This window comes from Opisthocomus hoazin, chromosome 2 (assembly GCF_030867145.1).
Source record: "Opisthocomus hoazin isolate bOpiHoa1 chromosome 2, bOpiHoa1.hap1, whole genome shotgun sequence".
Classification (NCBI taxonomy): Eukaryota; Metazoa; Chordata; class Aves; order Opisthocomiformes; family Opisthocomidae; genus Opisthocomus; species Opisthocomus hoazin.
Window position 1 is genome coordinate 73527327 of NC_134415.1, and position 22512 is coordinate 73549838.

General features: G+C 37.4%; 1 protein-coding gene across 4 annotated transcripts in view; it reads left to right on the plus strand.

Annotated features, from left to right (window-relative positions):
* Positions 1 to 22512, plus strand: part of TBC1D32 (TBC1 domain family member 32) — an 87704-nt gene that overhangs the window by 36984 nt on the left and 28208 nt on the right. For all 4 annotated transcript variants that reach the window (XM_075414146.1, XM_075414147.1, XM_075414149.1 and 1 more), the window contains 3 exons: positions 12362 to 12484; positions 13727 to 13835; positions 14694 to 14787. In XM_075414146.1, the coding sequence (XP_075270261.1) occupies positions 12362 to 12484; positions 13727 to 13835; positions 14694 to 14787 (326 nt within the window). The remainder of the gene's footprint in view (positions 1 to 12361; positions 12485 to 13726; positions 13836 to 14693; positions 14788 to 22512) is intronic.

Here is a 22512-nt window from a genome sequence, read left to right on the forward strand (position 1 = left end):
CTGCTCCACCGTGGACCTCCATAGGTTGCAGGGGGACAGCCTGCCTCACTATGGTCTTCAGCACGAGCTGCAAGGGAAGTCTCTGCTCTGGCATTTCGAGCACCTTCTCCCCCTCCTTCTTCACTGGCCTTGTGTCTGCAGAGTTGTTTCTCTCACGTCGTCTCACTCCTCTCTCTCGACTGCTGTCTCACCGCAGTTTTTTTCCCCCCTTCTTAAATACATTGTCACAGAGGCGCTACCACCATCGCTTATTGGCTTGGCCTTGGCCAGCGGCGGTTCCGTCTTGGAGCTGGCTGGCACTGGCTTCATCAGACATGGGGGAAGCTTCTCTCAGCTTCTCACAGAAGCTACCTCTATAGCCCCTGCTACCAAAACCTTGCCACGCAAACCCACAACAATATTTTAACATGGAAAGTAGTTTCTGCATTTTCTTCTGTTTTCCCAAGCTGAATATCTAAATTCTTGAATTGACATCTTTGTTATGAATGTATTTGGTGCAACAGAAATAAAAGATCTGCTGGATTGTACTTCACAGTATGGAAAACTTTGATAACCTTGTTTGGGCAAGATATAGCCCAGTTGATTAAATACTGCAACTTTAGCTTTCTGCAGTTGTATTTGTACTTTGATATCACAGTAAAATTATTTCATACTATGCATGAATAACCATAAGATACAGTATAATTTGCTGATAAGGATGAGCGTGGAGATGAACAGTGGCAGAATTTGGAGTTGGGAGATATATGATTTTTGTCGTATAAATCAGAAGTTATAAATGTTGTTTTGGAGGAAATCACTAGCTGGACAGGCATGAGGAGTCCTAAGATGAAATATGAAAAATAAGATATTCTTTATTTAGGATTATACTGACTCCATAAACAGTGTGACAGAACTACCATTGATTTAGCTAGGGATAAGGGAAAGTGAGATGTTTTACGGTTTAAAATAGTATTCTGCTGTTAGATTGTGTTGTACCTTTAGAAGGTAAAAGAACAGATTTCTCCTACAGTGATATTAGGAACCCTTGTAAGATATAGGCAAAAATGAATTACTCAGTCTGATTGCTTAAGTGGTTGACTCCCATGCGGTAAGACAGGGACTGGTACACAAATACATGGATCATATGTTGCAGTTGTGTTGAGTGTTTACAGTGTTTTTGACAAGGCCTATACCCTGTGAAACAACAGAGCTACTCATAACTACACATAAGAGCAATGTAATAAGCTTATCTGTAATCACGTAAAAAAAGCTATATTGTTACACAGATAAGATGAGCTTCAGAGTTCACTGTGGTAATGACGTTTTCTGCTGGACACTGGCAAAGCCAAAAACCAAGTGAAAATCCAGTCAAAGTGCCAGATTGCAAGAAAAGATGAAGTAGTATTTTCAGGGTGGAAACCTATTCATAAAAGTGGTAGATATCTTAATAATTGTACTAATCAGATAAAGGAAAATTTTTAAAACATTTAAATAATTTTCAATAGAGGCTTTATGTTCTGCAGGGACTTTTGGAATCTCAGTGATAACTAGGACTTCATATTTAACTTGTTTTTTAACAGGTTCTGTCTTTTTTTGTTGTTGTTCAAAAGCCCTGTTTCCTTCCCCTCTACCTTTCATTGCCTTTCCTATAACAGAAGGGAAGATACAATTCTAGGGATTCTAATATGGGCCTGTGTATGCCACAGACAATGTAAGACTGTGTTTTCTTATTGATTAAATAGCTTTTTGTGAGCACAGGTGACTTGCTGTACAAATGTTTTTTGCAAATAATAGAGAATTGGCACATATAAGCCTTTTATTATGGCTAATTCAACTGACTGCACAAAGAGAATTTTTATTATTCCATAGTTATTCAAAGTTTCCTATTAAAATGATACCAGAATTCTGGATGATTCTGAAATTTGTCATGCTTACTGTATTTTTACAGCATTAAGGCTTGCAGGAAACCCTAGGCTATATTATCTGAATGTGAGGAGCATACAGTGCATTTTAAATACCTTTTGAAACCAAGTTCTGTGAGCTTTTCTGAGTGCTGCTGACTGCAGACATCTGTGTTCTGTAAAGTGAACCTTGCCTTGTGTGGTTGGTTTGCTCCTTGACCAAATTCCATCTAGAATTGTGTCCAGCGGTTAGATCAAATAATATCAGATACTTAACAGATTTGAAAACTTAGAAAGTTAAGTGGAAAGAGCAAAAGATCTACATTCCTCTTTGCTCTGTAGAAATAAAATACTTAGTTGTTTATATTAACTGCAACATTGGAAAACCGAGCAGTTGTGTAACTGAATGATTTTGGTGGAACATTTGTCTAGAAACATTTCTGTCTGCTGGACTTAATACCATTAGTGCAGCCAAACCCACATTCCTTAATCATTCACAGGTCTGCACAGCCATATACTTTGTTATTTGGTCAGATATCATTGTACATGTGGTTCACCCAGAGCTGAGTGCTGAACTTCAGATCTGTTTAGCTTCCAGGTTATACTCTAAGGTCCTGTAACTCGCTTTTATTGTTCAAGAGAGTTACAGATTTGCTTCCTTGAATGTTAAGCAACTTCTACAGTTTAGAACTACATTTTTCTTCGTGTCTATACTGTGCTTCAGTGATTTAAAATTATTTTAGTTACTAGCTGTGTAACTACATATGAAACTTGAAATATATAGGTGTTACCACAGTCTAATACAAAAAGCACAGGTGTATCTATTTGTTTTTAAAGTGAATATTGCATTTTCTGGTGGATGATTGCTTTCATCTGGAATAAGTATGAATTCTGAGCTATTATTTTGAAAGACAGCCCTGCAGTGGCTCTACCATCAGCTTTCCTTTTCAAGCGTACTCGCTCTGAAAAGTAGTATGTGTACAGCAGGAATCGAAGGGAAAACATAGGGAAGCTAGTCATGGTTTTGCATAGCCAGTGTCTCTGAGTCTATAAAGAATGCTCTATAGAGCGCAGTCACACAGACTAGGTCCTGTGTGATCAAGGTAAAATACTCAGTCCCACAGCAAGCTATAGCCCAGTGCCAATCTGGTTTTTTGTAATTCTTATCTTGGAAGCGTCACGGCCTAGGATTCTTCTTCAGTATTTTCACAGTCAATGATCTGGTATTTCTTTAATTGCAGCTACTGTGTACTTCTAGGATGAGATGTATTGACTTGAAGGTCCTTTTCACCTGATTTATAAAAAATTATAGTTGATTATTAAAAGGTGATTTTAGGCAAGAAGTTGGAGATAAGAATATACAAGTGGAAGTATATAGACAGTTCCTAACTTGTATAGAAAGATTTTTAAACTGTTGGTTTAACTTTCAACTTCAGAGCAGATTTGTGCTTATGTAGAAGCAGGAAGTCTCTCAATCAGCCAATAATGGTTGATAAAAGAATACTGAAAGCTGTCTCAGCCACTCTTTTGTACAGCCTAAAAATCTAGATGCACAGGAACTGATGCAAAAAATTTCAATAGTCTTTCTATTTTAGAAGATTCTGAATTTAAATTGCCGTGAGAGCACAAATTCTAGAGAAAGGGAATTCACAACAGTAATCAGAGTAATACATTTTTAACATGCTAAACACAGAATTTTCTTAATTTAGTGATCAACTTTATTTCTCTGATACAAGTGTACCCATTAGTCTTATTTTATAAGTTATTGAATGTGAGAAGGACCAATTTTCATAAAGGTGTGACACTGGAGATATTCACCACCTCCACTTCAAGGCCAAACTCTGTGAATCTCTGTAATTCATGTTAACAAAGGAATTAAGTAATCAGTGGTAACATACTTTTTCTTTCAGACTGATGAATTATATGGCATCAAGGTAATTTATCTAGTATTTCAGTACAGTGAATACATCCATGAGTTGTTTTTACAGCCTGCCAAGAAAATATATGCATAATATATACTTTCAAAGCCTCTGCCTAAAGCATTATTCAGGCATTTACATATTGCTGTTTCCCCTATTCAGAAACTGAGTTTTCTGTGAATGTTAGTGACCCTGTGGTGTTAGCTGGATTAACGTGTGGCAAAATACCAAATTTTTACCTTTGATAACCAACCTCTTGTCCCTAAAAAGGATCAATACTCCAAAATAAATTCAAAGATACTTGGTCAGTGTTGGCTTGCCTAAAAAACAGAGGGAGAAACTGCGTTACTGGGAATAGGCATAGACTCTGGGCAGTGGGAGGGGATCAGAGCTGGTCTACGGGCAGCTTTGCAAAAATTCCCCTTGCTTAACAGGGTATGTTTATAAGATATACTGTTCCTGGAAAAATGTTTTTTCCCTTTTTTTTTCCTTTTTTTTGTGGATATATGATAATACGGCAGTAACGGGTATCTGAATACTTTAAAGAGATAAAAATCCCCCTTTCTTTCTTTGGCCTTCTTGTATACTTATGCCACCATCGAAATTTTTTCTTCCCTTTTTTTCCCCAGTGGCTTATTTTGGCTGTAAGCCAATAAAACTCCTAAATATTGTGAGATGGAAAGATCTTTTGTATATGCGTTGCGAATCAGAAGAAGCTTTGTTAGTCCCACACTTGTTTGGTGAAATGTCTCATGCTAGTGGGCGTCAAGCAACAAGGACAGCACTCTGCTCAAGAGTTTGGCTTTCTACAGGAAAATACCTGGAAAACTCTGAGGGTAAAATACTTTTCCTTCAGACATGCAAATTGGGACTGTTTAATTTTAAAGACAGAATGTGCTTGCTTGGCATTAGAGATATCTGAAGATAACCTGTTTTGTAGAATTGTAATTTGAACTGCAATGAAAAATAGCTTTATTTTAGGCCTGTGTAAGGTAAGGCTGAAAAAGGAGTATTTATTATAGTGTTCTGTGTGAATCTTCTAAATGCATTTATGTTTCTGTGGAATTACAGAAAATTGTAAATACTAGTCTAAATCACAGGTTCATCAATATCAGCCTCAAGATTGTAGAGCTGCAGAGCCTGCTACAGGTAGAAAAAGCATATTTCTTGTTATTTTCAGATTGGTGTAATAAATATTTTGACATATTCACTTTTTTATATATAAAATGTCATGGTGAATGTGTTTTCTCTTAGAATACTCATTTTCTTAGTTGCGGAATGGGTGCAGAAAATGAAAAAAATGCGTTGTGTCTATTTCTGTTGGCCTGCAAAGCTAGTAGGAGAAGGATTTAGGAAAGAGAACTTAAATGACTTGTGCTATATTGACATCAAAATCAATTGGTATCTTGAAATTTGCCTCAAAGCAATACATATTAGTCAAAATTTCATCTAGTATGCTCCAGTGAAGTCCAGGTGAATGAATTAAATCCTACAGGAGCTAGGCGATGAACAATCGTGATAGCCAAGAGACAACTTTGTGAGTTTAGAAAGTAGAGATAATAAACACCAGTGCATTCTTATCCATTGTGTTTCCATCTGCATTGTAAACACACCCTCTTATATATAATTGTATTTTAATAATGAAGTAACTTCAGCATATGAAATAGTCTGTTCCCTTAATTGTACTTACATTATGTGTATTGCTAATCAAGAGAATGTGTAATTTTAATGATTGCAACACAGTGGAAGAAGTATTAGTTACCTTGTTTTCTAAAGGTAGAAGATATGAATCCTGATCACTCTTTTTCCTCAGGTCAACATGCTGTTTAGATTTATCCCCTCTTTCTCCTTCTCTTTGTTACAAAGCATTATGAGTAGCAGAAGCTTTTAGAAAGTGGACATATATAATTCTTTAAAATCTCATTCATTATAAATTGAAGCAAGACTTTTTATCTAAAACTGGCTTTAAACAAATTCAGTTTCTCCTTTAAAAAACATCACATTCTTTTTCTAGTTTCATGTTTTCTTTTCTATCTTCCTTGCAGAGCCAGAAACAAGGCTGTACCTCTTGCTTACCACGTCTTTGTTTTAAATACTCTGTCATAGCCCATGAACACTGTTGTCTAATGTCACTGATGAATGTTTTTGATCACTAACGTTTGCATGACTGATACATCTACTTTTGCAACAGCATTTATGGTGGTATTGGCTGGATGTACTGAAGAAACTCTTCTCATACCACGTCCTGTGGCATTCAACATCCTCATGTCTTTGTGGACGGAAGAAAGCCATGTTCACAGTTCCCCCTCTTGAGGGGAGGGATGAGTGTGGGAAAAGAGGGGAGCAATTGAGCCTGACGATATTTATTTCTTCCTCCGAATCTAGCAGAGTTGAATTCTTATGGTGGCACCATGAAAGACTGTATAGTCCTCCAGTTACTTTATATTAGCCTTTTTCAATTAAATAAGGAGAATTGATTGAGTTAAATAATTAGTGACCAATTTTCTATTATTCTAAGTGTGTTTTCTGTTTAGTAAGTGATATACAGTTCTTTGGAAACAGACTTCTTCCTTCCAAGTGCACATGCTGAATGTGTGTGAGAGAAAAGACTTCTGCAGCAGTGATCACTGGAGAGTGCACATGCCTTGTAAATCTTTGATCCCTGTTTAATAATCCAAACGTAAAATAAGACAGAGTCTGCATTAGTAGTGATGGGGGTTTGCAACAGGATTATGTTGGCATGCTTCCACATCATGTAGTTATACAGTTAATTCAGTTTTTTGTTAGTTTATATGTTAATAGAATTTTGTAGGTTTATTAATTTAAAACAATTTATAATTAATAAAATAGGAACAGCAGATTTTGTGATAGGATTATGTCACTTACATATTTGGTGTTTTTTTTCCTTCACTGAGGGAAACTAAAACGCTTCACTTGATGCAGTTTAGAATCTGCTTCATGTCTGAATCCTCTAGTCTGGCAAGTGGTGCTCATGAAAAACATTTTTGTTTAGCTAGGGAAACTCTTTTACCATTAGCAATCGCATTACATGTGATTTGTAAGTACATTGGGTAGCTAAAGTGCTGTAGGTGCTCTTTTGAAAATCTTTTCACGTGGAAAACATTGTAAGGAATACATCAGTCCCCGAGTTTTCTGACTGGGAGAACGCTGACTGCCCTGAGGTAGTAGCTTCCAGCACCCCAGGCATCGGAGGTGTAACTCAGGGTATTGATAAATACTCTCTATCCAGAAGATCTCGTATTTTTCAAAACCACTATAAGCATTGCCTTCAGTGGGACGATTAAACATCTTGATTATTTAGGACGACCACATGCAGAGGCACGTTCTCTCTGCTCATTACTAACGCCCTTTGTTCAGCCGCAAAGCTTTGTGTGGCTGAAGCTTGCAAGTGCCCCTTCTGTTCTAATGCTAACTAGGTAGCTTTTGGCTTCTTTTTTTTTGGCTAGCCATTTGCCTTTGTCTGCCGGTCTGGCACACTTGATAGTAATTGCCACTTGCTGTTTCGATCAGTGTTCTCATTGGAGCTCCTGCTGTTACTCAAAGCATAATAAAGAATAAATCAAATTGGTAATGTAGCTTCTGATGCTAAATGTTTTGAGGCTGCCCCCTATGATGACGGCACCGGAATTATTTAATGAAACTTTCCTTTGGGTTTCATTGTTGGTATACATATTCATTTAGCAAGCAGGAGGTCCTGCTACTGCAAAGAGGTTCCAGCCCTCATTTTTTTTCCACTTATGTGAGAAAGACAGACCTTGCCTTGTCTCATAGCTGAGCTCTCTACAAATGTCATGCTGTGTGTTTTGCACTGCCCTGAGTCAGCCATGCCTGTATCTGTAAGAAGGCAATAACTGCAAGTCAAAAGAAAACCTTTTACTGAAGACCAGTTTAGCCCACCATTTTGGGGTCATGATGCTGTGAAAAGCCAGAATTGAAGACTCAATAGCCGGCAGACTATTAAGCAGGTATTCTTTATTGCGGCGTCGGGCACACGGGGGATCTCTCCTCCAAACGTGTGCACCGAAGAGACACGGTTACTAGGTATTTATGCTATGTTAACATACATATTCATTACATTTGTAAGAAATGCTTATCATAGTAATGGTTTTTCTGAGAACTCATTAATATATGGTAATGTCCGTCCCACATGTTTGTTTGGCGTCTCTTGGCGGGGGTCTTCAGATTATCCTGCAGCCTCCTTATCTCTGTAGTTTGCATACCTGTTCTCCCAAGGCCCAGGTGCCTAAAGGGATTATTCAGGAGTCCCTTGTCTTTCAACCATCCCAATATTCACAAAGAACCAAGACTTGTTTCTGACCACCTGAAGTGATAACATCCCCTACATGTTACATTTGTTACATTTACAGTTATCAGTCACATCACTGGAACACGCTATAGGCAGCATAGATGCAAGCATTTTGGGTTTGGTTAACCACTGCACGCTGCCGGAACACATATATTGCTGAGATTGCAGTATAGGTTACTTTGGATATGCCAGTTTCTATCTTCCCTGTGGTGGATGGAGTTTCTTATAGCATGAAATTTTACCTTCTTTTTCTAGGACTATATGTACTGGCTGGGGCGGAGTAAATTTTCTTCATAGCAGCCCACATGGTGCTGTGTTTTGTGTTTGTGACTAAAACAATATTGATAATACACTGGTGTTTGGCTGACACTGTGCAAGCACTGCTCAGCAACAGGGCTTTCTTTTTTCCCCTGCTCCCCAGCAAGTAGGCTAGGGGTGTGCAAGAGGCTGGGAATGAACAGAGCTGGGACAGCTGACCCAAATTGACCAGAGGGATGTTCCATACTGTATAATATCATGCTCAGTAGTAAAAAATTGTGAGGGTGGGGGCTTGGTCTTGGCAGTAGCCATTGCTCGGAGTCTGACTGGGCATTGGTCTGCTTGTGGGAGGTGGGGAGTGAGCAAGCAAGCAGCTGGGTGGGTGCTTAGTTGCTGGCTGCTGTCAACCCACCACAGACTGCTACAACTGCTGTATCCAGGAACAGTGTCCTGCACCTTTCACTGCCAGCTGAGCATTTGCAGGCATCCCTGAAGGGAGGACAGAGCATCAGATTGGCTTTGGAAGGAACACATGTTATGGAAGTAAGGAAGAATAGTCTATGGGAGCATAGTGGGAACTGCCGAAAACTAGAATTGGGTTTACCATAATAAAGGTGGTGTTTGAGAGAGGTATGACTTGAAGTTGGGGAAAAAAAAAATAGACAAATGAGAAAAGGATAGTACAGGGAACACCGTATTGTTTTGTGTTCTTAAAAGAAACTTATAGTAAAAAATGTTCAGAAATATAGTACAAGCTGTCCTCATGATGGTTGTTTTTAGCTGCTTGGAGAAATTAATAGATGGTTTAATTATATTATTTTCAGGTGAAAAAATTCAGAGAGGCAACATAAAAATCAACAAGATTTTTTTTAGCAGCTGGAGTTATTTACTAGCTGTTTTATATCCCGTGAAGGACCTTCTGCCGTAACTGAAGGAGTCATTAATGAGTCCATCTACCAAAACCAAGGAGATAGTTTACATAAGTATGCAAGTACTAGTTCGCATACCTTCTTTCAAACTAGAGATTTCTACAGCGAAATATTAGTTGTGAAATTGTATTTGAAGGGGAGGAATCCAGGGAGCACCCTGCAAGAAAGACAGGGATGACATAGGACAGGAAATGCAGAATTCAGAAACAAAATTACTTACTACTACCGCATTTTCACTATTGTGATATGTATTTTGATTTTTTCTGAGTTTCTTTAAAATTACAGCTCTGTAAAAGACTGTCTTTAGATAACCTTTTATTTTATCTGTATTGCAGTTTGTTGCTGGGAATATGGTATATCTTAGTAGTATTTTTCACAGAACTATAGAATTGGGATTGAAAGGGAGATTGAAGATTGTGTAGTCCAACTGCTCTGCTCAAAGTGGGTTTGACTTGAGAGTGTTGCTGAGGGCTGTGTCCAGTCTGGTTTAGAATATCTCCAAGGCTGACGATCCTGCGACATCTCTGGGTAACCTGTTCCACTGTTTCACCATCGTCGCATTATGTTAAAATGGAGTTTCCTGTGTTTCAATTCACGCGCGTTGCCTCTTGTCCATTCACTGGCTACCACTGAGAAAAATCTGGCTCCGTTTTCTCAAAACCCTCCTGTCAGGTATTTCTACACATGGACAAGATCTCCCGAGCCTTCTCTGCTCCAAGCTGAACATTCCCAGCTTTCTTGGCTTCTTTCACTGTGTCAGGTGACCCAAGCCCTGAATCATCTTTGGCCTTTTGCTGGACCTGCTCCACTGCATCCGTGTCATTCTTTCACTGGGGAGCCCAGAACTGGACCCAGTACTCCAGGTATGACGTCACCAGTAGGGATGGTCACCTCCCTCACATGACCTTCTGGCAACACTCTGCCTTACACAGCCCAGGGTGCTGTTGGCCTTCAAGACCATGCTGCTGTCACAGGTTCAACCTATTGTCCACAAGGATCCCCAGATCGTTGTCTGCAAACTGATCAGTCCCCAGCCCAAGTGTGGCATGGGTTTATTCCTCTTCAGGTACAAGACCTTGCATCAAAGCATATCTTCCAATGTTCAGCAAGATTTAGGTTGGGAATTCTATCTTCTGCTTTAAAAACAGAATTTTTAAATATATCTCAAAAAGATATGCTTTGATTTTATTGTATTATGTCTGTCAAGATTTTATACCTTTTCATAAGCATGAACTCCTTGTAGATCATCTGTTGAGCTGGGTGGTCTGGTCTAATTCTTGTATTCCAAACACAATTAAAAACAAATAAAAAAGAAGGACACCACAGCCATGTTCAAACATGCTTACAACTATACACACTATAAAATGTGATTTTTTTTTTTAGTTTCAAACTTTAGTCTGTACATTTATGACTTTGGAAGGTAAAGCAATGGAATATTAGCATTAACAGTGGTGGCATTTTTAAATGGGTTTTTCCATGTAGATGAAAATTTTGAATGCCCCAGCAGAAGCTGCTCATGTTAGAGCTCGCGTATTTTGCCATTTATCCTACCACTATCCCTTCCACCTAATGTTATTTCCTTATGGTTGGTTTTATCTTTTTGCTCTGCCTTGTGCACCAGAGGAGATGTTATAAGCATTCTCAGCCATCAGTCTTCTCCCAGGTTATTTTCAACCACTGGAAACAGGTTCTTTTGCCATTTAGAGTTATCATATTTAACAGAAGAAGTGGTCCATCTTCATAATGGTTTCAGTGCTCTTTTTCTAAATTTTTCTTTATATAATAAAAAAAGATATAGTTGAACTGTCGTTTCTTCTTCTGTGATTTTGAAAAGTACTGAGAACAAATCCATGTCAGGAAATAGTTAATGTAAAATAAATAAAACTTGAAGAGGACTGAAACTGAGCAGATCAAGTTATATTGAAAAAGCAACAGGGGACAAAAAAAAGACATATTATGATCTTGAGTGTTTAATCCTTGGCCACAACTGTGTGAATTTGCAGGTGTTCAATTATCCAGAGAATGGCTTGCAAATTTTTGCTATAGTCAATAGAAGCATATTGGGAATTTTATAGACGAAAATAAGCATTGACTAACACACTACAAATTGCAAGCAATATATATTCTCTAGTTCATATCAAGTCTTATGTGAATGCAAAATATAATGCTGATCAGACTTAATTTATGTTGTGTTTATGACTGTGATAAAACAGAAAATAAAAATAGCAACAAGAATGTTTAGTCATGTTATTTTCCATGAACAGGAAACCTTCACTGAAATTATTCTGTTGCTGTGTTAGAATGAATAGATTGGTTTAAAAAAAAAAATTATTTGTATTGCAACTGCATCAGGTTTACATGAAATATATTGGAATACTTTCACTGTTAATTTGCCCTGAGATTATAAAAAAAAATGTTATGTAATGTGCTGTCGTGTGCCCTTGTGATTATTAACTCCATTTACCTGGTTTTGTGTTTCTCTGATATAAAAAAAGGCACAGCAGATTTTCGGTTTTGTTACATGTTCTGTCTTTTATTGCTTTTGAACTGTGTTAAATTTGATTGTACAGAAGCGCTTAAAAGCCTGTTTTCTAAAGGAAAAACGTATTTTTATCTCACTCTCTTTCCCCCTGCTTTGGACAACCTGATTCTGAGTTGCCTTACCAGCCTAATATTGTATAATTTCTTCACGTTTCACATGGAATGTCTTATTAAGTCTGTGTCATTATTGTTATTCTGTGATATAAACTCAAAAGCAGAATGAACTGACCAGGGAATGTTTTCTCTGATTGTTCAGTGCACATGAAAAATTTGTTGGGAACCATTCCCTGTTTGCTCAGGGCTGTGCCACTTGGCTAAAGTGGCTAAAAAGGATATAGAAGAGTGTTCCTGACCCAATTCTGTCTGCTTTTTCAGACACTTCAAGTTTTTTTTGTTTTTTTTGTTTTTGTTTTCCCATTTTGAGATCTCATAAACACGTTTGCCTTTGTCTTACTCTGCATTACTGGGTTCCTGACTGATGTGTTATCATTTCAATGTGTCCTGCAGGTTGTTAAATGTGCTCTGCTGTGAGCTCAATACCCTTTTGCTCTTGGAGACTCAGTATAAGGTGTCACAAGTTTTACTAAGTGCTCAGGAGGAAAATGTCACAGAAACTTCAGAAGGACCCGGGTAAGAAGTGACTGATGTAAATGTTATTTTGACTATCAGACTTTTCTCCTGAGAACAAATGCGTCAATACCTTAGTGGCTTTAAACATACAAATGCTCTCACTCAAGTTGGCTTCTAATGCGTGTAAGTTTACTTACGTGCAGGTTTGTCATCAGTCTGAAATTATGAAGACACAAGAGTCTTGTGCTTTCTCCCATGCCCATCTCAAAAGTGTAGGAAATAAAAAAGCAAATATTTTTCTCATTTTTATATGTGTTAATCTTAAGTTCTTTCTTAAAAAAAACAACAAGATTTGTGGATGTAAATATGGCTTTTTATTTTCATATTACTCTTTTATGTTATGTATATAGTATAAAATTAGGGTATTGTTTTAGTGTTTATAAATTAAAGGCATCATCAGTATGTATTTTTTTTGGCTTTTGTTTTTTTAAATTTATTTATAATTTAGTCAGTTCTCCAACTTCTATGACTTTCTATTGCTGACTTCTAAATATAATTGTGCAATGCAGCCTTTCAAAGAGAAAAGTGTATTTTTGGAACAGAAGTGGACAGTCATTTAGTCACAGATGTTTTGTCCTTTCAGCATGCTAGATTTTGAGAACTTTTGTCTTATTGTCTGCTGTATGGGGCCATTACAAAGTTTGAATCAAACAGTATGGGTGAAATCTCAGCAGATACAGATGACTGTTCTATACCGTTTGAGGATGAAACCTTCTATTTTCTTACTAAAGAAAAAGTTATAAGAAACTTGGTGTATGAAGCCTGATTTTTATTCCTTTTACATATTTTTGTGTCTTGGGCTACACAGTGACTTCAGACAGCGGGTTGGCTGTGTGTTAAATTATGAATGACTCTGCTTATTTGTGATAGCAGAAATTTGCTGGTAGGCCAAATAGGGAGCGAATTTTGATGGTCTGTTAACTGTCTCTGCCCAAATTACTAAGCATGTGGACATAACAAAGCTTGCGAAGCTTTCTACTCTTTTGTGTCCAGTAACTGTTCAGGTGTTTCGATTAGCAGTATGTAGGGAAATACAAAGTTAGCATAATGCTTGCAAACATCTCAAAATACTTCACATTTCTCTTTATTTCTTTATGACTATGTGTTTCCCAAGTTGTGTTTTAACTCTGATATGTCTCTCAAAGTATCCTTGCTCATTAAAATTTTCTGAAATAAACAGTTGGTAAATCAAAGTGGTTCTGATTTTTGGAGTTTTTTGGGTTTTGTTTCTTTTTTTCCCAGAGATTTTATAATTGATGGTGTGTCAGTGGAGAGAAACCATGTTCTTGTAAGGATAAATCTGATTGGAGGACCACAGGAAAGGATTTTGCCTTTGAGAGTACTAGATAAGGTTAGAATATAAAGTTTAACAGTTTCTCTTTCCATAACTCTTGCTGTCATTAATTGAATATTTTTGCTGGTAATTCAGCATGTGAAAAATTATTTAACATTAAGAAATACCAGTCTACTTTTGCCTTTATAAAGTGCTAAAATTTTTAAGAAGTGATACACTGAAAAAATACATAGTTCCTACAGTCTGGGCTTTGGCGTGTGCCTAGGATATGGATATTTAATGTTTATATTGCTCAATTTTGATGTTAGTTTTCCTACTATAAAAGTGAATGCAATTTGTCTATTTCTTTGTTTTCTTTATTGTCTTTCCATGTGTTATATCTTCCTTTTATTTGATGTTTTTTCCGTGCTTGGGGTTTCATCTGCAATATCTAATACCTGGAACTTTCATCGATGTTCTAACAATACAGTGTTTGTTAAGCAACTCCTATAAATGTTCTACTTCTCGCTGGCTGTCAGTCTCATAAAGATGAAATGCAAATTACTGTCAGCACAGCAAAGACAGCTAGATCAGTGTATGAAATCGGAAATACAGTTTTGTAGGTTTTTTTATTTTTTATTTTTATAAAAACTGCAATTTCCGTTTTGGTTGAAAAAAGGAACTGTAAAATCAAAACTGCCAGTGGTATACACTGGAAAAAATTCTGGCTCAAATGATTTTTTGGACTTCATATCATTTAACTTCTCTTTTTTTTTTTTTTTTTTTTTTTCAGTTATTGAGCATCTCATTGCAAATTGTTTATCAAGCATAATTTTGGTGCATGGTCAATAATTCTAGGAACTTTACCTGTGTGTTAATCGAGCAAATGGTATTAATTCTTCTCCTAAATGAATTTGTTTCTGATCCTGTTTCTAGGGCAGTGATCCATATCCTTGGCCAATGTTTTCATCGTTCCCTTTGCCAAAGTGCTATCTTCCAGAAATTCCTAGGAAAGCTGAATGCAGACAAGGTACATACAAAGCTGCAAGCAGTCTAGATGTCAAACAAGCATCTCTTGTCGATTTCTAAAATTTTTTTCCTTCCTCCCCGCCCCCCACTCCCTGTCCTCCAGATTGTAATCTCATAAGTACTTAAGGATTTTTTTATTGTTGGCTGCATTTGTTGCTAAACAAGTTGGTTTGGTTTTGTTTTTCTGGCTTTGTGCAACTGTCAATCCGCAAAGCTCTGTTTAGTAAGCTAATTCTTATGCAAACTTCAAGATTAACCTTTTGGCTCATCTCAGGTGGGTGGCTCATGTGATATAAATATATCATCTCTCTAGTAACTGAAGCAAGACAGTATGGTTAAGCTAAAAATTTTTTGTACACTGTTTTTGTGATTCAGATCCCTGTGTTTACAAAGCTTGGTGGTGTGTGAAATAGATAGCGTTTAGGATAGTTGGTTTCCACACTGAACATCAATTTGGAATGTGTGCAGACTGAAGACTCCTTTGAAGAACTATGTAGGCAAAGCAGTTTAATTCACACAGAGAAGCTGTTTTAAGGTTTTAATTTGCATAGACAATGCAAAAAAATCTGATGAATGGCTAATAGTAAATAAATAATTCTTTGTATTTGTTCATGTTTACTGTATCCTTGAGATGTACTTACTAGAACTTATTTGTGAATTTCCTTAGCAGATACAGATTTTTCAGAAGTGACAGAAATTCTAACTGACTGTAGAATACAAAATAGTCTGTTATAAATATCCAGAAAAAAATAAAAAAAGATTATTGCCTTTTCTGACAAGAGGAAAGGATGTGTAGTTATAAAAGAAGGGAGTTTTCTGTATCTTAACTTTGGTAATACTGTTCCAGGCTTCCCAAGGCAATTTTTGTAAGACAGCAATCAAATCTAAAAAAGTGGGTGCCCAGTTGTTTTAAATATGTTTTCAGGTAGACAGGTAGTATTGCTCTTGGGCTGGAAAAGCATATCCCAAGAACCTGTGTGTTCTCTTGTTCAGAGCAATTCTGTTGCTTATCGTTAACAAGTGGAGTAATGGAATGGAGATTGTCACTTTTGTGGATGACAACCAGCTGGGAAAGCTAGGGTAAAACCCTTTGACTAACAAAAAATTTGCTGAAATGAAGTTTCAAAGATTTGCAAATGTGTTTGATGAAGTATTGTAATATTTCTGTTTGAAATGGTATATTTGATATTAAAGATAACTGAAGTAAAAGACTATATAACTGAAAAATGAGCAGAACATTTAGTTTCACAGTGAAACAAAATATTTTGTGTTAGCGGTTTAAAAAAAAAGGAAAACAATACATTGGGAGTGTTCAATTTAAGTTGTCATTTAGAAAAAAGAGATTCATCTACCAAACTGTGGATATCTGATTTGTCAGACTGTAGCTTTCAGGATGTGCAACTTACTGTGAAAGAAAGTATCAGAATAAGTAGATGAAAAATGAAAAGAATGAAATTCATAAATTGCTATTTCCAGTGCTTGGAAAAAAAGAAATCAAGAGCATGAGTAGAAGATGGGGAATATCTGAACTGTATTCTTCAGCGCTACAGTATGGCAATTATAGGAGTCCTCTTTCACAAGAGAGGTTAAAAATATGAGAAAGATCTCTGAGTTACATTTATACAAGACAGAAGATGATCTTTGTCAGTTGAAGGTGGTGAGTCCTTGGGTGTAGTACCTCTCGCACAGGCACTGCAGTCCGAGGAAGACAGATACGCGTGAGGGATTCTAGAGCACACCTAGAGATCATGACTTTGAAATGTAATATGCAAGTACAGATTGAAATAATTGGAACTGGCTGAAGCTGAAAAGACAGAGGTCATGCAAATCTCTTAGTATGTTAAAAGCACTTATGAGGAGGGCAGATAAATTAGTTTTCTATGTCCCTGTGCAGAAAAAGCAGTAGTTGGCTTACTTAGCAATATATAAATTAATAGAAAAACCTGGCAGGATACATCTGGAAGTCATGAAATCATTATTGGATGTTTTAGGAACATCATCTTTTACGTTGTGAATATTCAGAATTTATGTTGTGTGGTTTTTACACACCTTGGTCGGAGGTTTTAAAAGCAGTTTAGACAAATACATGTTAAATTTTAGTTCTGCTTCAGTGCCAGGAGATGAACAGTATTCGCACTGACTTCTGAATGGCCAGAGTTCTGCAGCCGTGCAAACACCTGTATGTACATTGTATGAGTGGGAACGCACGACTGCTTCCTTATACCTGCCACCAGGGATCGAAGGGCAGCACAGTGTTTCTTCAATTCCCTGAAGCTGTCTGTGTTCAGATTTGATGCGGTTGTGTTTCCTTGTCTAACCTGTGCAATATCATTCCTGTCTTCTTTTTGGCGTGTTGCTATTGCATGAACAATTAAGTCTAGTAGATTCTTAGCACTGTTAAAGAATGTACAATTTCTTTGGCCAAAAATGCTGTAGCTGTAGGTTTTATTCTGTCTGTGCTGACCTCTTGTTTACCTCCTCGCTTATTACCGAGGTGACATGGACACCTGAAGAGAAGCTTACCTTTTCTTTCTCTGTTGAAAATTGGTCCTGTGTCCATCACGTAATTGTGATGTCAGCTGTAAAAACAAAACCTGAGTTGAATTTTTTTTTTAATGTATCTGTAGAATGGATATTGGAGATGGCTGGGGGAAGAGAAAAAAAAAGGGTTACAGATGTGTACTCAGATATGAGATTGCTGTCTCTGAACATGTTTCTCTTCTGACCCTTCCTTCAGATGGAGTTGAAGGACAGATGCAATAACAGAACCTTTGCTTCTCAAGGGTGTCTGTCAGCTAATGGAAGTAGCCTTTCTCAGTGCAAACTGAAATTATGTACTGGATATTTTGGAACTAGCGTGGCTGTTGCTCGCTGGAAAGATTATGTACTGCTGAGGTCAAGGAACAGGATGCTTCGTTTCCACAGCCCTAGACCTCCTGTAGCCTGTGAATGTATCTAGTATAAGTGAAACAATAGATACAATTTAACATAGCATATGAGAGGTGGTCACTGAAAATGACTTACTCACATTGAGTTTTCCATGAAGAAAACCTGTTTTTTAAATCGTTTTGGTTTGTTGGGTTTTTTCTTCTAATTCTTTTGATGGACAGTGGTAAACGTGCAGTACTGGCACCTTTTTGGTTGTTCAGTTTTGGGGGGAAAAGGGGAGAGGATCAGTTAGATGTAAGAAAAAGCAGAGCAGTGCTAACTCTGCAAAGTGACTGGAACTTGTTTCCAGTAGCAAGGCCTGAAGGCTGCATCTTAGAGAACTTTTTTTCACACGCTTGCTATTATGCTGTGCTGATGTAGGGTTCACAAACACTGGCAACTGGATATTTTGCCTCACTGGATTGAAAATGAAGCTATCATAATTGATGCTGGCAAAATTAGTAACTATGTTGGAGCGGAGGAGTAATTCGTCCATTTCATGATGACACTTTGAATGGGCAGGGTCACCCAAAAAGTATGTTTATATTTGGGGAAAATCCATAGTGCATTGCTCTTCACAAATATCTACCCTGTTTTTGCAGATGCTAGGCTTTCGCCCGTATGGTATGTCTGTCCATAGGAAAGGATATATGGAAAAATAAACCTGATGGGTTGTGTAGTAATATGCGTTAATAATTTCAGCCAATATTTAGAGTTGGAAAACTATTGGATGGCAGTATATTAATGGTTCACTTCTGTCAAAGATAATTTATAGTGAAGCTTCAAATGATTTATGTGGATCATTATATACATGCACTAATTAATTATGCCATTTCCACCTGTTTACACTGCAGCAAGATACCCTGTTGCTTTTCTTTTGTCTTAATTGTTCAACTAGTATTTCAGGAAGATAATTTGAGGAAGAACTATTAAGTGGTTTTCAGAGAGTGATATAGTCCTTGGTTATTCAGGCTACAGCTATTAAAAATAATGGGTTTTTTACTGGTAATATTAACTATACTATAGGTTATTAAAAGTTAAGCTTTTTAGAACTGTATTAAACTGTAATATTCACTCTTTTGTTTTCACAGAAGACCTGTTTTCCTTTTCTTCGCCTAGCTCTGCAGTTGTGACAGTTGGTGATGAGTGTGACTGAAGAATAGTGTCCGTAATTGTCCTGCAATGACACATTCACTGCATAGCATTTCCATATACATAGGCACCCCATCATTGATTAATCTTACTCTCTTCCTGACTTTTACAGTCCAGAATTGCTACAAAAAATCTTCTGTGATAACGTTCTTAAAGTCTTTTGATGTTTTATCTCAGCCACTGTTCTTTGAGTTCTTTGCTTTATACTCTAACTTGAATGGGAACGTGCTGCCATGTTTCTGGTTTGTGGGTTTTTTGGGTTTTTTACATCAGATATCTTTTCAGCTGTGGGGTTTTTTTTGTTTTTTGATATCTGCCTGAAACTAGCAGTCTCTCTTAATTTTTTTTTTTAACTTTCTCTGTCAAAGAACCAGCTGCATGAGCTTCATGTTATCGCTTATAATTTCATACATATATCTTCATCACCTGCACTTCTTTGACTTGTAGTCCTTTTTATTTTTTGCTCAGTATTCATGTATGAACCTGTTGTCTTCCACTCTTTAAGAAGTCCACTCAATTAATGAAAGAGGAAAGAGAAATAAGTAGACAGGTCTATCAGAAATGTACATAGGCTTTCCTAAAATATATGTCCTTACATGGATTTTTTTTCATGTAGTGGTCAAATGTAATATAGTCAGGTTTTTTATTATCTCTGGTTTTGAATAAGATACACATGGATTTACAGATTTGAGCTTCTTAGTCACATAAAACCACATTTATCACAAAACACAATCAGATGAGAAAGGGCTTATGGCATTTCTGATGTTTACTGAAACATGAATTCTCCTGAGTCTTACCCACTTTAGACAAAAGTTAGCTGAATAATTATTTAAAGAATTATAAAGCAGCATCTTTTAGGGAATGAGATTAGTTTAAACATGCAGAATGTTATGGTGTGGTAGTTCAGATTTCATACATGCAGATAACTGTAGGTTATTTATAGTGCAGTTCCATAGCTTCATAAAATAGTAAACGTGGTTATTTTTTTTTACAAGGCTTCACAAAGCAACCAGTGCTAGCACAAAGGAAGAGATGTGATGGCAAAATATAACCACATGTGAGAGAAAGAAGGCAGGACTGCAGCAGATTAATTAAATTGACATAAGCTGCTCTTCAATCACACTGTTAGGTTATGATTACTTGTTATGATTGAGCATATTTAAAAGCTCACTGTCATCCAAAGAGGAAGGTCTTACTGGTTTCCTTCCTCACTTTTTGTTTTCTTTCTATTGCTGGTTGCTTTTTTTCCTCCTCTGTTCTTTCACCTTCTATCCTTCACCTCCATCAGCAGTTCTGGCATTTCTCCCAGAAGAAAAAATAATTTGCATCATTAATCTAGGATAACTAGTGAACCCAGTCAGGGAAGTACCAGAAAAGAGAATAAATAAGAGCAGGACGTTTCGCTTTTGGCATTGGCATTTGTTTAGAACACCTCTAGTCATAGTGTGAAAGTCTACCCTCAGTAACAAGCAATATGCGTAGCCCAGGACTGTGTTGTGGTGGGAGTTCCAGCTACGTAGTAATACTGTTGGGCAAGTTCTAGTTGAGTACTAAGTTATTCGGCATTTATGTGGTGTCATGAGCTTTTTGGAAGCAATTTTCATTCAGAAAACCCCCCAAGGTTCACTTGTTTTGTACTGTGATGACCTGCTGGAGGAAGTGATAGTCAGTGTGTAATGACAAGCTGTGAAGTGAATGGTTTAGGTGGCAGAAAAAAAGATACTGTGAGTTGCCACAGTATGATACCAGTGACAGTATGTAATGGATATATTAAATATGTGGTTGTGCTATAGTGTCTTGGTTGCATGGATCTTGCGCTTGTTTCTCTGTCATTTGAGTTTGAACATTCCAGTGAGCTCTCTGAGAATCCTAAGACTTGTATCCTCCTTAACTCGGGAAGAAAAATCCATTATTATGTAAAAATGAGTTTTTGTTTTTGGGAGGTTGCTTGCCTGTTTCTGTTCTCGTGACAGAAATGGAAATCCAGCATTGACTTGGCAGTTGTGATAACTACTTAGTTCATATTTTATAGAGAGTATTTACTCTTGGATTTTGTCTCTTCTCTAGACTTTGCAGACTTGCATGCACATATCTGCATTAGTTGTATTTGGTACGTATTTGAAGTTGCTTAAGTTCTTTTTTTGTTAAAGACTGCCTTCCCAGAGGAACCTTAAGGCAAATACAGTGGTCTGTGGTCTTCAGCAAAATTTCAGAAAAGTCTGTAATACCGTGATCTTCATTTCCTTATCCTATTGTTGGAGCATAAATTAACATTGTAAAAGGTTACATGTTTAATCAGTACAATTTTTGATGCATTGACACTGCTAGATACTAGTATGTGTGCATTTCAGCAATCAAAAAATAAAGATTTAATTTTGTAAAACCTGCAGGAGAGGAAGAATATTAGAGACATAAACTGTGCAAAGAAAAATAGGGGTTAAATCAAGAAGCCAGCAGGAGGCAGCAGAGATAGATGGACCACAGTCTACAAGTCCTACATTCTTGAAATTATCGGGGGATTTTTTTTTTAGTAGTTTTATTTCATTCAGAGGAATCGAAATTTCACCCTGGTCTTTGTTTGGTAAATGGACTGATTAAATCTCAGCTTGTAGTCTCTGATCCTCATCTGCCAAACTGAATTACTGCAATCCTTTAGGAGGTAAAATAACTATTTAACTTGTAGAGGAGTGTTGCTTTGCAGTTCTAAGATTTTCTTCAGCCTTCACCTGTTATAGAAATAGCAGAAAAGGGCAATGAAAGAACTAGAAATCCTGCTGATAATACCGTAAGAGTAAATCCTTCACATTAAATTTTCATACTCACGTAAGCTGTTCTAACCATCAGTGCATGTTATTTGGAAAGGTACTGTAGATTTAGTTATTAGAAGATGACAAAGGAATTTCACAGAATCACAGAATGGTAGGGGTTGGAAGGGACCTCTGTGGGTCATCTAGTCCAACCCTCCTGCCGAAGCAGGCTCACCTACAGCAGGCTGTACAGGAACTCATCCAGGTGGCTTTTGAATATCTCCAGAGAAGGAGACTCCACAATCTCCCTGGGCAGCCTGTTCCAGGGCTCTGTCACCCTCAGAGTGAAAAAGTTCTTCCTCATGTTCAGACAGAACTTCCTGTGCTTCATTTTGTGCCCGTTGCCCCTTGTCCTGTTGCTGGGCACCACTGAAAAGAGCTTGGCCCCGTCCTCCTGGCACCCACCCTTGAGATATTTATAAGCATTTATAAAGTCCCCTCTCAGCCTTCTCTTCTTCAGGCTGAACAAGCCCAGCTCCCTCAGCCTTTCCTCGTAGGAGAGATGCTCCAGTCCCCTCATCATCTTTGTAGCCCTCCGCTGGACTCTCTCCAGTAGCTCCTCATCTTTCTTGAACTGGGGAGCCCAGAACTGGACACGGTACTCCAGGTGGGCCCTCACTAGGGCAGAGTAGAGGGGGAGGAGAACCTCCCTCGACCTACTGGCCACACTCCTCTTAATGCACCCCAGGATACCATTTTGTGTTAGTTAATTTGGAGTAATTATTATAATAAGTTATAATCAGCTTTTTTAAAAAACACTATATATCATATAATAAATTCCAGTGACAGTGATACAGTTTACCGATTATGAATCATTAAGGTCTTTAGACCAGCTTAAA